The sequence below is a fragment of the Dendrobium catenatum genome, unplaced genomic scaffold (genome assembly GCF_001605985.2).
Source record: "Dendrobium catenatum unplaced genomic scaffold, ASM160598v2 fragScaff_scaffold_1583, whole genome shotgun sequence".
Taxonomy (NCBI): domain Eukaryota; kingdom Viridiplantae; phylum Streptophyta; class Magnoliopsida; order Asparagales; family Orchidaceae; genus Dendrobium; species Dendrobium catenatum.
Genome location: NW_021320045.1, coordinates 1,140,102 through 1,154,368, shown reverse-complemented (window position 1 = coordinate 1,154,368; position 14,267 = coordinate 1,140,102). Strand labels below are relative to the sequence as shown.

Below are 14,267 nucleotides of genomic sequence, written 5' to 3'. Positions count from 1 at the left end.
ACGACCACAGTTCGGTCGAGTTCGAACATAGCTGGAGGCGATCGAAGGTAACGATTTATTTCTTCTTCTTCTCTTGCTTCCCGTAATCTTCCCGTCATTTGCTTCATGTCTCGCTTCTTCTTCTCCAGCTTCATGTAATCGAAGGTTCTTTTTTCACGGCTAGGTAACGATCTTTCTTCCCGTTATTTGCTTCATGTCTCGCTTCATCAGATTGTACATGCTCGGTACCGCTTAGTACATGCTCGGTACTCAGCTAGTACCGCTCGGTACCGAGCAAGTACATGCTCGGTACTTAGCGGTACACTCTCGGTACCGAGCAAGTACACGCTCGGTACCGAGCAAATACACGCTCGATGCCGAGTATCGCTCGGTAACGAGCAAGTATTGAGCCAGTACCGCTCGGTACCGAGTAGTACATGCTCGGTACACACTCGGTACTGAGCGGTACATGCTCGGTACACGCTCGGTACTGAGCGGTACATGCTCGGTACGCTCGGTATTGAGCATATACAACAAACAGAATTTCAAAATTACTCCCCGGAAACCCCCGCAGGAAGAGGATTACAACTTCCAAGCATGTATGAGCTGAGGACTTGGATGCTGAATGAGGAGGTAAAGACAACTTCAAAAATGGTGGATGATGTTAAGAAGACTTGGATTGAGACAGGAGTGACAATAATGTCAGATGGTTGGTCAGATATTCGACATAGAAGTATTTTTATTTCTTGGTCAACAATCCATATGGAACAGTTTTTCTCAAATCAGTAGATGCTTCAAGCTTTGTAAAGGATGCACAATTATTGTTTGAAATGTTGGATGAAGTTGTGGAGGAAGTGCGAGATGCCTTAGTAGTACAGGTTGTTACTGATAATGCAAGTGCATACAAAGCTGCAGGAAGAATGTTAATGGAGAAAAGGCCTCACCTTTACTGGACTCCTTTGAAAGCAATGTTTGCTTCTGAAGAGTGGAATAAAAGTTCATGGGCTAAAAAACAAGAAGGAAAACAAGTTAAAAATATTGTTATGAGAGACGATTCATTTTGGCGCAGTACAAATTATGCTTTGAAAACAACATGACCATTAGTAAAGGTGCTTAGAATGGTTGATGGTGAGAGGGCCCCGGCTATGGGATTTATTTATGAAGCAATGAATAGGGCTAAAGAAGATATTGCAAAAGAATTTGGAGGTCAAGAAAGTGCCTACAAAGAAATATGAGATATTATAGACGAAAAGTGGGATCGACAATTACACCAACACTTACATGCTGCTGCGTACTATTTAAATCCCCAATTTCATTATTATAAGGATTTTCATGTTGACAAAGAGGTGAAAATTGGTTTGTATGTTTAACAAATTCATACAAAGAAGACAAATCGATTGGCGGCAGATCGAATGAACAAACTAGTTTATGTTATGTTTAACAAAAAATTAAAAGATAGATATCTCAAATTGCAGAATCAAGGAAATATTGAGAATGAAATTGATCATTTACTTGTTGATGAGTTACAATCTGATTAATGAATGGGTTACTCCTAAGAATGTTGATGTTTCTGAAGTTGAAGCAGAAGGAGAAACTCATGTCAATGAAGAAGACAATGAAGCAACTACCCAAGTATATAAAAGAAAGAAACAAACTGAGATTGAAGCTTCAAAAAAATTCAAAGGTATTCTTAAATATAATGAATTATTTTGTATGTTACTCTTGTTTCATTTTAAAGCTAATGAAATATTAACTGATATATGAGATAAAGGAAAAAATATTATAGATGAAGAAGAGTTTGAGGATGACTTTGACATTAATTATGAAGATTCTTCTGAAGACAATCAAAGTGATGATGAGCCTGCTTTGGGTCTTGATCCTAAGGGGATGTTTTATTTTTAAGTGAGTTTATTTTAAATATTGTATTCCAGTAATATTATCTTAAAACAAATCTTCAAATTCATAGTTGACATAATATTTTGTTATTTTTTGTCATTATTTATAATTTTAAATTAATTTATTTTAATCGTTTTGAGGCTTACGCCTCGATCTGCCTCGAGGCTTACGCCTCGCCTCGTTTAGAAAAAACGTCTCGATTCCCGATTTCGCCTTTTAAAACCCCCTCACATAAGTGCTCTTGACCAATCTACCAACTCCTCACCTGCATCTAGCAGCTGCATGGGTACCACACGCAGGCAACCTCCGACCTACCTGCATCTCCATTGCTCAAACAAAGCCCATCCTTATCTCAATCGAACTCAGTTGCCACCACTCCTCACAAACATGCAATACCCAGCCCAGGTTCCTCGCTCTCTAAACACCAAACCACCTAACCCTCCACGCCTCTAGACCTCTTCTCCTACCCAGCTGCTCCAACCCATACATAGCCCATTGCCACCCCTTCCTACTCCACACGAACACACACCCCTTCACTCTTTGATTCGCTCACAACACCATTCCTCCCTCTTCTCTGTTGCATAAAACCTGCTTCTCCCTTCGTACACAGCAAAATCGCCTGTGCACATATTCATTGTTCAAACACCCACCAACAAGCAACTCTCCTTCTTCATGCTAAACACGAACTCCTGCTATCACCTCTGATATATCTAAGCCTTCGATCTTCTCCCCAACCAGTCCAGCCGATACGGATACGGCGACACGGATACGACACGATACGGATACGGGACACGTCAATTCTTAAAAATTTAGGATACGGGTACGGCGCGGACACGGCATTATAGTTTATAAATCATACATAAAAATTAATAAAGCAATCAAAGCATAATATTTGAAATTACAAAAAAAATGACAACAACATCTTTTGTAGCCTTGTAGTTTATCATATCAAAATATAAGTATTAAATGTCTAGTACAACAACAAAAGCATAAACATAAATTGTCTAGCACATGAAGTTTCAACTATTCAATAGAAGGAATGATATGATTAGCTTCTTCAGTGGTTTGTCTTTGAACTTCTATATCATCTTCAATAAATATCATAGCTTCTAATTCAGGCTCATCAAGTGAAAGATTAGTAATTTCTAATATTCTCATATCATCAAGAGACTCAAATCCATCTCGGAAATGAGAGAACCTTGCTCGCAGCCGCGGAAGTAAATACAACACATCTTTTTTTTTATTTCTTTTTGTTTTTCAACGGACACGTGTATCGGATACGCGCCGATACGCCTGTACTTTTGAAATTAAATAGTATTTTAATTGGATATGGCTTTGGCGTATCCGACACGTATCGGTGGCGTATCAGAGGCGTATCCGTGTATCGGTGTATTGGATACAGCACGCCTTCGTAAATGGGAGTATCGGTGCAACATAGCCTCCCTTCACTCTTTGATTCGCTCACAACACCATTCCTCCCTCTTCTCTGTTGCACAAAGCCTGCTTCTCCCATCGTACACAGCAAAAATCGCCCGTGCACATATTCATTGTTCAAACACCCACCAACAAGCAACTCTCCTTCATGCTAAACCCGAACTCCTGCTATCACCTCAGATAGATCCAAGCCTTCGATCTTCTCCCCTACCAGTCCCAACATAACCAATCAACTAACTCAACCGAGAGTATCTCTACGCTTGGCCAAACACACTCCCTACCCATCCAGCTAGAACAGCCTCTACATCACATGAACACAAGCCCAATTGCTTCTGTCAGCCATCCCTCACATCTCATACCCATCAGCGAATACTCGCACAACATACAATATCCAAATTATAAAGACATGTAAATTATCATAGATTGATATGAAGCATATAAAGGCCAAGTGGCCAACACTTATTATTAAGTGAATATAGCGATCAACTGTATGATCAATTTAAGGATTATAAATAAGATAAATATAATGTGTTTCAAAATTATGCAAAGTTTATAGGTGATGTGAAACCAATAAGGAATTGCACGTAGAAATTTATAGATAATGAATTAAACGTTGTAACTTCAACTACTGTTTCACTTTGAAGAGATTTTATGAATTTAAAATTGTTTAAATTGATATGGCAAGTAATTACACAACAGAAGAACAATATCTCAAAATAATATCAATTATATAATGAAAAACGTTAGTGCAATAAACTAACAATCCACCACGTAACAAAGAGAAAAGTTACCTCGAGTTTCCCTCACTCACACTCTTTAATGGTTTTAGCGAAAGAAGAGTCACCACAATCCGAAAGATGCCACCATAAAGGAGAGGAAGCCGAGGGTAGAGATCCAAAGAAAGCTAGCCGGAGGAGGGGTTGTGTGTAGACAACTGGTGATCCGCCAACATCCAGAGGGAAGATGCTCCTCGATTGATGCGGGCAACAACTATAGGCTCCCTATATTTCTTGCACGACATTAACAGACGACGTACTTCTACCGACGAAATTGAAAAAGAGACGAGAAAAACGACGAACAAACTCTTATATTTCAAATTAAAGAAATAAAAGAAATTAAAATTACAAAACTCGACACGAATACAAAGGACTCCAAATAAAATTAAAAAGACACCCTAAAGTTACTGCACTTGGAGAAGAAGGATACAGGTGGAGTGGCACTTGCGGAGAGACGAAAGAGGTTAGAAGCCCGAGAAGAAAGGTTGGAATAAATGAACTAAAGCCTAGCTCATAAATGAGCTAAAATTCTAGCTCAATTGGATTGAGCTAGTAGACTCAATGGAAGCCAAAATCTGATTTATTTTGGACTTGTGTTGACCCCCCCTTTGTCTACATCATCGATGAAAGGAACTAAGGTGAATATAATGCGATCGATGTATCATTCGACGGTTTCGTCAACCTCCAAGTTCAAATCAAAGAATGGGGATCGAAGAAGGTCTGTTCTTTCTTGATTATCATATAATGAACCCGTGATCAACGTCGGGATCGACCATGCACTAGTGGGAAGTTGGAGGCGAGATGCTTGACTTCCTTTCTTGCAAGAGAGCTCATGAGACTTGGAGAATTCCAAGAGGGTGGACAAGGGAGATGGCCGGCCAAGAGTAGAGGGAATTAGAGTTATGTTCGGTCCATGGTTTAGGTTATGGAAAGGGCATTAAATCTGAATTTAATTTCAGGTTTAATTAAATGGGGAGGTAAAAGAATTTCAAATTTAAATAAGTGTTAGGGGTTGATTAGGCAAGAGGGGAATTTGCCCATGGAGGGGGTCGGTGGCTTGTAAAGAGGGGGAGGAGATTGGGAAGGGAATTTATGAGCTTCCTAATTTACTCCTCTAAATTAGGGATGAAGTAAAGATATCCAATCAAATTTAAAATTAAATTGAATAAAATCTAGAAACTTTCCTAATTTAGCTTTCTTAATTTGGAAAGTATTTGAAATTCAAATTGAATTTTAAATTTAATTAGATCTTTTCCCAAATTAATTTTGCTAATTTAGGAAGGTGCTAATGATGATTGAAATCATCATCAAGGGTGAGAGAGGCTGGGTGGTCGGCGGTGGGGAAAGGGAGATAGGGTGGCCAGATGTGAAGGGGGAGACGACGATGAACCGCGAGTCCCAGAATCCACCGGCGGCTGACGGGAGTTGCAAGGCCCTCTCCTAGGGTTTCTCCTCTCAAGAACTCACAAAGAGATCAAACAAGAAAAACTGAAATTTTCTTTCATAATCATCATCAGCAAAATACAATACCAAGGACCTAATATATAGGCCTCATAGAAAAAGAAAATAAATGACTAAAATGCCCATAGGGCTACAACTCAAGTCAACACACAAGCAAGGGTACAACAACAACAACAACAACATCAAGCCTTTATCCCACTACGTGGGGTCGGCTAACAATTTCTTAAAGGATTCATGTCATTATTGTTCGACAAGTTTTACGCTGGCTGTCGACTACCTAACGCAACCCTCCACTTTTCTCATCCAGGACTTGGGACCTGGCAACGGCAGTGTTACACAAGCAAGGGTACAAACATAAATAAAGTAAATATGAACTAATACATAAAATATATCAAATATATAAACTCCTCATCGTAGCCGTCGATTTACGATGCTTCCGGAGGTAGACATTCCGGAATCTCCTACTGATGTCCACGTCAATAGCTATCGTAGCTAAACATGAATTTATTTTAGATTACTTTGTTATTATTATTTGTTTTAGTAAGGTCTTAGTACAAAATTTGGTATGAAAGCTACAATTTATCAAATTCATTGCATGACGTTTTATACGAAACTTTCGATATAAAAAACATTTCAACTACTATTCTATTAGACCTATTGCATCTATGCGTGCTCCTATAGAAAACTCAGAAACATCATGTCTAAAACCTATTGAAAATCTCCAATGCAAGATTATATTGTCATTTATGTTATTCCTATGAAGAATGATATGACTGAAATCAATTTGCATTTTATTCTTGGTTTCTTAATTCTCAACATCATAAAAGGAACTTCATAGAGAAAATTAAGAAGTGCCATCATTTTAGAGAATTTGTTAAATGTAATTTACTAAAAAAAATTTGCAATTTAAATTTCATCCATCTAAGCTATACTAAAGGTGTACGATTCATCAAAAGTTATTTAAACCACTTGAGTTAGTCTTTTCTAAAGTGGTCTTTCTTTATCAGCATGTCATGATTATATGGTATATTTTCTTACAATTTTATTAGAATTTTCAAGAATTTAGTAATAGATTATTATTAGTATCCATTAGGATGAATATCAGAATTTTAGCATTTTCTTCAGTGTCAGTGTCTCATATAATTTACATAATTTGCATGATTTACATGAATTAGATGATGATATTCATAGACAATTGGCAACAATTATGATAATTATAAGCTTCTTGCTGATTTGAACACGAGGTACATTAACTTTTATCGTGTTCATGATTTATTCAAATTAATAAAAGCTTCAATCATGAATATTTCAAAAATTAAATGCGAGGAAAGATAAGGGCATTTGAACGAATGTCTATAATTTAGAAATTTCAAAAAACTCTTCATTAATCTAGTTTTCAAAATGTATAATTTGAACTTATTTCATGAACCTGCTATAAATTAATTGGATTCGTCGCTCTTTTTATTACATCCTTATAAATTTGCATCCAACACTTGGTTAGAAAAACCAACACAGCTTGGTCATGAAGCCATGTTTGATAATGAGATCGTGTTTACAATCAATGGTGGATTCTGAAGATATCTCATATACCTTGATGGACCTATATATGATGACTCAATTATATTGCAAGATGATAACAATTATGCCCTAATTCACTTAATGAATGTCAAATGTTAAATTTATCAGAGTTTTTTTTTCAATTTAGATAAATTTGATAGAAATCTAAAAATTTACAATCATAAAAAACGCAAATCATGTTATGTTAAGAATTGAAGTGGAATCATATGTATTATGATCATGAACTTTAAATATTATTACTTGAGGATTTGGACCTTATATCATTCTTTTATTTGCTACTATTGGTTATATATGCATTGCTGCTCATTGTTTGTTGATGGTCCTTGATATTCACTCCTTTAAGACTGGTATTCACTAATCTACCATTTGGCCTATGAGATTTGTTGGTTCATTGTATCTACAATTGCCAGATCATTGTTTGGGGTGATTTACACAGGATTTACAATTGAATTATAGTTGAGATCTTATTATGCTTGTGCCATAACCTATGCCTTATCTATGTATACAGACTTGGACGGAAAAGGAATTCAAAGTCTAATAAATAGAACTTTTGAAGCATATAATAGTTTAAATAAATCAATTCCATATATTTTCTCTTAGTATTTTACTATTATTGAATATTGGACTCCTTTGAGTGTAGTATAAGCGTGACAGACAACTTTCAAGGACGATATCTCCTTACACTAGTTTGAGGCTTGAATTTATTTTATCTCATTAGTGATCTAGTTCCTTAATAATTTTCTTATTAGGATTCATTACTTCTAAATTAACAACGAATTACAAGCACGGCACAGCTATTTTTCATTGTGAAAATCAAAAGGAAAAAAAGCACCATATACCATATACCACTAGACCAAGTAATTAAACAAATACAAAAATAAAGAAATAAATTTCAGCATGTTTGGAAACACTTTCCATAAAATAAACTAGCCAACGAGCCTAGAGAGTTCAATAAGCATATTCTGATAATCATCTAATAAATGGCTAAGAGCTTATGCCGGATCAAATACCACCAACCGATGTACACATTATAGAAGAAAATGACCAAAATTCCACCAATTGCTATGTGTCATGCAATGTAAAATAAATCAAAATAGAATCCAAAAGTGTTTACCTGAAATGATAGTGCCCAAGGCCATGCTTGACCCCCCACTTGAAACCTCCTACATATCTGCTCCCATCTTCACAAGCATGCAAACCATATCCATGGCTCTGTCCATTCAACCATTCCCCAGTATATACATCTCCATTGTAAAACCGATACACACCAAACCCATGCCGTAAACCCAGCCTATATTGCCCCCTGTAACGGCTCCCCCTCGCCCAGGTTTCAATTCCATAACCATCATACCTGTTATCCACCCAATCCCCTTCATACCGCCCACTCATGTAGTAATAGTAAACCCCACTACCAGAGCATTTGCCCTTGTGAAACTCCCCCTCAAAGACATCACCATTATTGTAGACCTGGACGGAGAACCCAGAGGCAGCACTCATGTCAGATTTGGGTTTTTCGACTGCGGAGCCAATGGACCATTGCACGGGACGTGGGGTAATGCGGTGGTAACGAGGGAGCAGGGAGGAAGAGCGGGAGAGTAGAAGGCGGAGGGAGGAGAGCGAGAAGACATTGAGAGATAAAGAAAGGAAGAAAAGGGTCGCAGAGGAGAAGGCGACGGCAGAGAAGAAGTCTAAAAGGAAAGAGCGCCCAGAAGAAGAGGAGGGAGGAGAGAGTGATGAAGAGGAAAACGTGACAAGGAGGAAGTAGAGAGAGGGAAAGGAGAGGAGGAAAACGAGGCGGAGGCGGAAGCGAAGACGGCGAAAAAGGTGACAGAGGGCGGAACGGGTCCCGTTGGAGAAGGGAAGGCGGAGCAAGACGCGGCGAGGAGATGAGGTCGGTAGACGGACGGCGGAAATAGGGCGGCAGTCAGCAGCGGCGGCGGCCACTGGGTGGTTCATGACGGGGCGCTTGTGTGGGGTAGAGGCTGGAGGAAGGCCGTAGACAGCGGCAAACTGAGAGGATTGAGTGGAGAAGCCATAGTCTGTGCTAGGGTTTGAGATGTGAATCTGGAGGAAAGGAGGAGGGCTGAAATCGGAGGAGAACCCAAAGCTTTCCTCGCCGATCTGAGCCTCTGATTTCTTCAGATGCATACAGAATGCTTTCCGCCGAATCGCTGGCGACGCATCAAGTCCAACCTTATCTTCTTTCTTTCAACTTTTCGGTTTCAATCTCTTCTTCTTCCGAATTCGTTGTTCTTCTGCTTACAGTTGTTCGGGAGCGAAAGCGATCCTTTTGTTTGGATTTGGAGAGGCTAAATGGAGAAGGGAACAGAGAAATGGAGGAGAAGTAGAGGGTGTGATTTTTGTTGGGAGGATGAGAGTAAAATAAGGAATAGTAATGGATAGAAGTTTGTTTGGAACAAAGAAATTGACAACAGATTTTTATTGAGAATTTTGTTTTATGTCTTAATATATATTATTAGTAAATAATTTACTTATTTTGTTGAGAAATATATCTCAAAGCTTAATTTGAATAAGATTATTTTTAATGTGTGATAATCTCTTCTCATCATAAGGATCTTCTTTCAAATCCTTCAACAAGTATATCCACTTCAAAGATATATTTTATATTATTTTCTTTATTGACTTAGGATGCATTACCAATTCTTTTAATTTTGGTAGTCCTAGGTTACAATAAGAAGGAAAAAAAGAAGGTGATGGATTGGACTTCCACATTTGAACAAGTGATATGAACCCTAGGTTCAAAAATGAAATTTGAAAAACAGTAAGGTTTGAATTGAACATCAAACAAGGTTCAAAACCCATGCTATATATTTGAACTTAAGCTGAACAAGTTTTAAACCTAAAATTTCATTTGAATAAAATATAAACTAAGTTCAAACATATGGCTCAACTATTTGCTTCAAAATCAATGTTCAAAACAGAGATTGAAATAGAGGTTCAAATGTTATTCAAACTAAATATGCATGGTTCAAATTTTGGTTAACCTTTTTTTGAACCTTAGTGGAACTTCACATTTAAACATATATTTTTGACCATATCTTTTAATAGAGGAATTATATTTGAACATAGCATTGAACTTCATTGAAATCTTATCCAATTCTTATTCAAATTTATGTTTAAACTCAGTCAAAACAAAACATTTAGTCTTCAGAAAAGTTTTTTTAAAATTGGGTATGAACTATAATAACCTAAAATTCTTAAAATAAATTTATTTGAAAAATAAAAATCTGGAACCAGCATACAGTGTTGCGGCGCTATACAAGCAGCATTGTGGCGCTAGGAACTACCATCATGGCATAATAGACTTTTTTCTATAGAAACTATAAGATTGACATGCAGCACATTGGCACTAGGAAGTTAGGCACTACGGTGTTGGGTGTTAAATAATATTTTTAATGTACTCAATATAATTATCCCTCACCACCTAAGTCTCCCTCCTCCATTTCATTCTCTTGTCAGCGAAGGAAAGAAAGGAGGAGGTGAATAGAAGGGAGAGAGAAGAGAGTGAAGGTCCTTCGAGGCTTTTCTATATGTCGCTTCTATTAGGGGTGTCAAATAATGACACGACCCAATAGCATGACCAGAACTCCGCCCAAAAGATTTGGGTTAGGGTTAAACCCATTTAGCAAATGGGTCAAGTTCAAGTTCTGATTTTTGACCCTTTTTAAAAATAAGGCCGTGTTTGTGTCAACTTAATAACCCAAAAATTTCCTACATCCCATCTCCCCCCCCCCTCCACTCTCACAGTAGCAGCCTCACACTAATGCTCATGTTGCACGCACCCAAGTTGGCTTTGCGCACGCATCTGGTCCTGCTAGCTCCCTCTCGGCCTCACCCTAGACCACCTGTGGTAGCACCAACACATTCCTACTTGCCTATTTTCCCCACAATTGATGCTCTCTTACTCTGTGCACTCTTGGTTTAGTATGTCAGGTCTAGTTCAGGTTTAGATTTTTTAAAAGTTCATGCAGGTTGTTAGACCTAATAGAACTATACCAAAGCTAATCAAAAGGGGGTGAATTTGTATTTTTAAAAAAATCTCTTGGATTTTAGAAAAACGTTTTAAGAAATTTTACACAATAATAAATTTTTACAAAAAAAAATTTCAACCACAATAATATAAAGTGTAGAAAATAAAAATATAACAAAAAGTAAAAGACCAGAAGAACACTAAATTTTATAGTGGTTCGGTCTAACTAGACCTATGTCCACTCCTTAGAGACTCCTTCTCCAGGTATTATACTAAACACAAGTGACTCTCATTTTGCTCCCACAACAAGGTAGAGAAAACCCTAACAAAACCTCTCTTCCACCAACCCGGTGTGGCAGAGAACCGTCATTTTTTTTCACCCTCCTAGTGAAGGTAGAGTATCATCATCCTTTTTCACCCTCCTAGTGAAGGCAGAGTACTGTCATTCTTTTTCATCCTCCTGGTGAAGGCAGAGTACCCGATCTATTATGGAGATCTTCTCTCAAGAGTCATCAAAGAAGTAGGACAGAGTTTTGAAAAGCAACTAAGAGATCCTCACCTTTAGGGAACCTTGTGAATCTCTCACAATTTCCTCTTGTAAGATCTCTCACTCTCCACTCCCAAATACTCTCCCAAATCACTCTCCTTTTTACTCTCAAGAGAAATTTGCAGCAAATAGATCGATAATCAGTTTTTAGGACTTGTTATATAGAAAGCACATAATAAATCATCCAAAAACTAAAATTTAAAAGTGAAAATGAGTCAGATCGTATAGTACAATCATGGATCGTCTGTACGAATAGTTTAAAAATAATGGTACGATTTGGTACGAGTACTATTTCGTACACTATTAGTCATTTGTACGATTTACAACCCATATGTATGAATAGTTAAAATTCATTTGGATGATCTGGGAAAAAGCTTATCTCATACATTGTCAATCATCTGTATGATATTGAGATCATCTGTATGAACAGTTAAAATTCATCTAGACAATATGTTATGAAGCTTATCTCATACACTGTCAGTCGTCTATATGATATTTAGATCGTTTGTATAAATTGTTAAAATTCATCTGGACGATCTGGTATGAAGATAATCTCATACATTGTTAGTCGTCTATACAAACTAACATCGTATAGTACAAAATGGGTTAAAAATTTTCCAATTTCAATTTTAAGTCTCTCCCCCTGTGTGTGTGTGAACAGTTACCCAATTTCAATGAAACTCTCTATGACTCAAGAAAATAAAAATTACTAACTTCATTACATAAAATCTTATTCTACTCTATCTTGAAGTCTTCAGTTATATGAAATATGATTTCCTTGAAATGTTAGTACACACAAAACAAACAAAAATATATCTAATATATGTTGGGAGAAAATAGTAATCATAACAATAATATTTTGTTATTATGAAAAAAAACACATTACATAAAACTCAATCTTGAATTCTAAGTTGCAACAATCCCCCTCTTTTTTTATGATGACAAAATAATTATTATTCGAATTAACATTAAAGGTCCTTTTTCTCCAAAGCTCCCCCTCAATGAATGCTCAATTAAAAAGCAAGGGATTTGTGAAAAATACAAGATCACAATGAATTCAAAAACCAAAATGAATTAAAAAACAAAACACATACATATCAAACATAACAACTCGTCAAACTAATAAATAAACAGACCAAACACACACTATTAAATCAAACAAATAAATAAATAATAAATAATGACTCCCCCTTTTGACAACAGCAAAATGGGAAGTACCTCTTAAAAAAGTAAGTTGTTGTTGACAAATCTAATAGATAATGAAGAAAAGGATTTTAAACTATTTGCAAAGACAGCATTAATGTCCTTATGCGAAAAGAAAAGCCTCAAATTTTAAATCAAAGAACAATTAAGAAAAGAAAAGTCAACCATGTTCATTATTTATTATATACCTACAAATAAAATAATTATTACAAAAATGTTGAAATAAAGATCAATTAGTTTCCAATTCAAAAGTGGAGATTATTATTGATTGAATAGATTTGTGTAAGAAATAGAAAGATAAAGAAAATAACTGTATGTTACTTTTGATTGGTGACATTGTGCATCTTTCCAAATTTTGGCATGCTTTATGCATTTTTTCAGTTAGGCTAATTTTGTAATTATTTTTATTTTTGGCGAACATTACATATCGTTTAAACTTATGGTACATTTTGTGCATCTTTTTATAATTTTGGCCTTTTCGATATCAATAAATCTTAAAATAAAATCTAATAATTAACAAAAATAAATAAATTGAACAAGAAATAAAATAAAAATAAGACACCACTTTTGAAACAATTATAGTTATTAATATTTGTCTAAAAGAATATGAAGATGATATTCTAATCTACATCTAATCATAATTTAATTTAAAATTTTGACAAATTAAATTTAACAATGAAATTAATTTGTAGAGTAAAGTATTTTAAAATTTCATTCCATAGATCAATTACATTTGATTAGTCTATATAAAATTAAAATAATTCAAAAAGATTAACATCAAAACAAGATAAATATCATTCCATTTTCCATTTTTTTTAAACAAACTCAAGATACAAATATGAATATAGCTAAAACGATAACACAAACATTTGAATGCCATAATATGAAATCTAAAAAAGTAAAAAATACATCTAAAATAGAAAATGAAAACTAATATGCTAGAGAATTTTTATCTGGAGGAGGCTGAGGAGGGGTGAACATCATAAAGTAGCTATTGATAATTGATACTTGAGTGTTGATTAAGCCAAAATGTCCTCTAATCCAGCCCATATCTTTATTATATATGGCATCCTGCTGGTCTAGGTGAGTATCAATATGATCAAATTATTGATCAAAGTTGGATTCAAGTCGATAATATTTCTAGACCATTTCTTTATAGAAATGCGGCTTAGGTCCAGGAGTAGGTACAAGTGATGGTGCTTGAACCTTTTCTTCTCCTCCCATTTCATCTCCCTGTTCTCGGTGAAAATGAAAATGGAAAGAAGCATTGGTAAAGAAGGTTGGCAAATTGTTTGGGGGTTCATGATGAATCAAATTGTACTTATTATCAAGGATATATACAATTAGATGTCTTAAATCCACATTCTTCTTCCTTCTAGTGGAAAGAAGTCTAATGTCTATT

General features: G+C 36.0%; 1 protein-coding gene across 1 annotated transcript in view; it reads right to left on the bottom strand.

The window, feature by feature from the left end:
- Nucleotides 1-9,470, bottom strand: part of LOC110102479 — a 36,226-nt gene extending 26,756 nt beyond the window's left edge. The window contains exon 1 of the mRNA XM_020830830.2: nucleotides 8,239-9,470. Coding sequence (XP_020686489.1) covers nucleotides 8,239-9,272 — 1,034 coding nt within the window. The 5' untranslated portion in view covers nucleotides 9,273-9,470. The remainder of the gene's footprint in view (nucleotides 1-8,238) is intronic.
- Nucleotides 9,471-14,267: the final 4,797 nt, after the last annotated feature.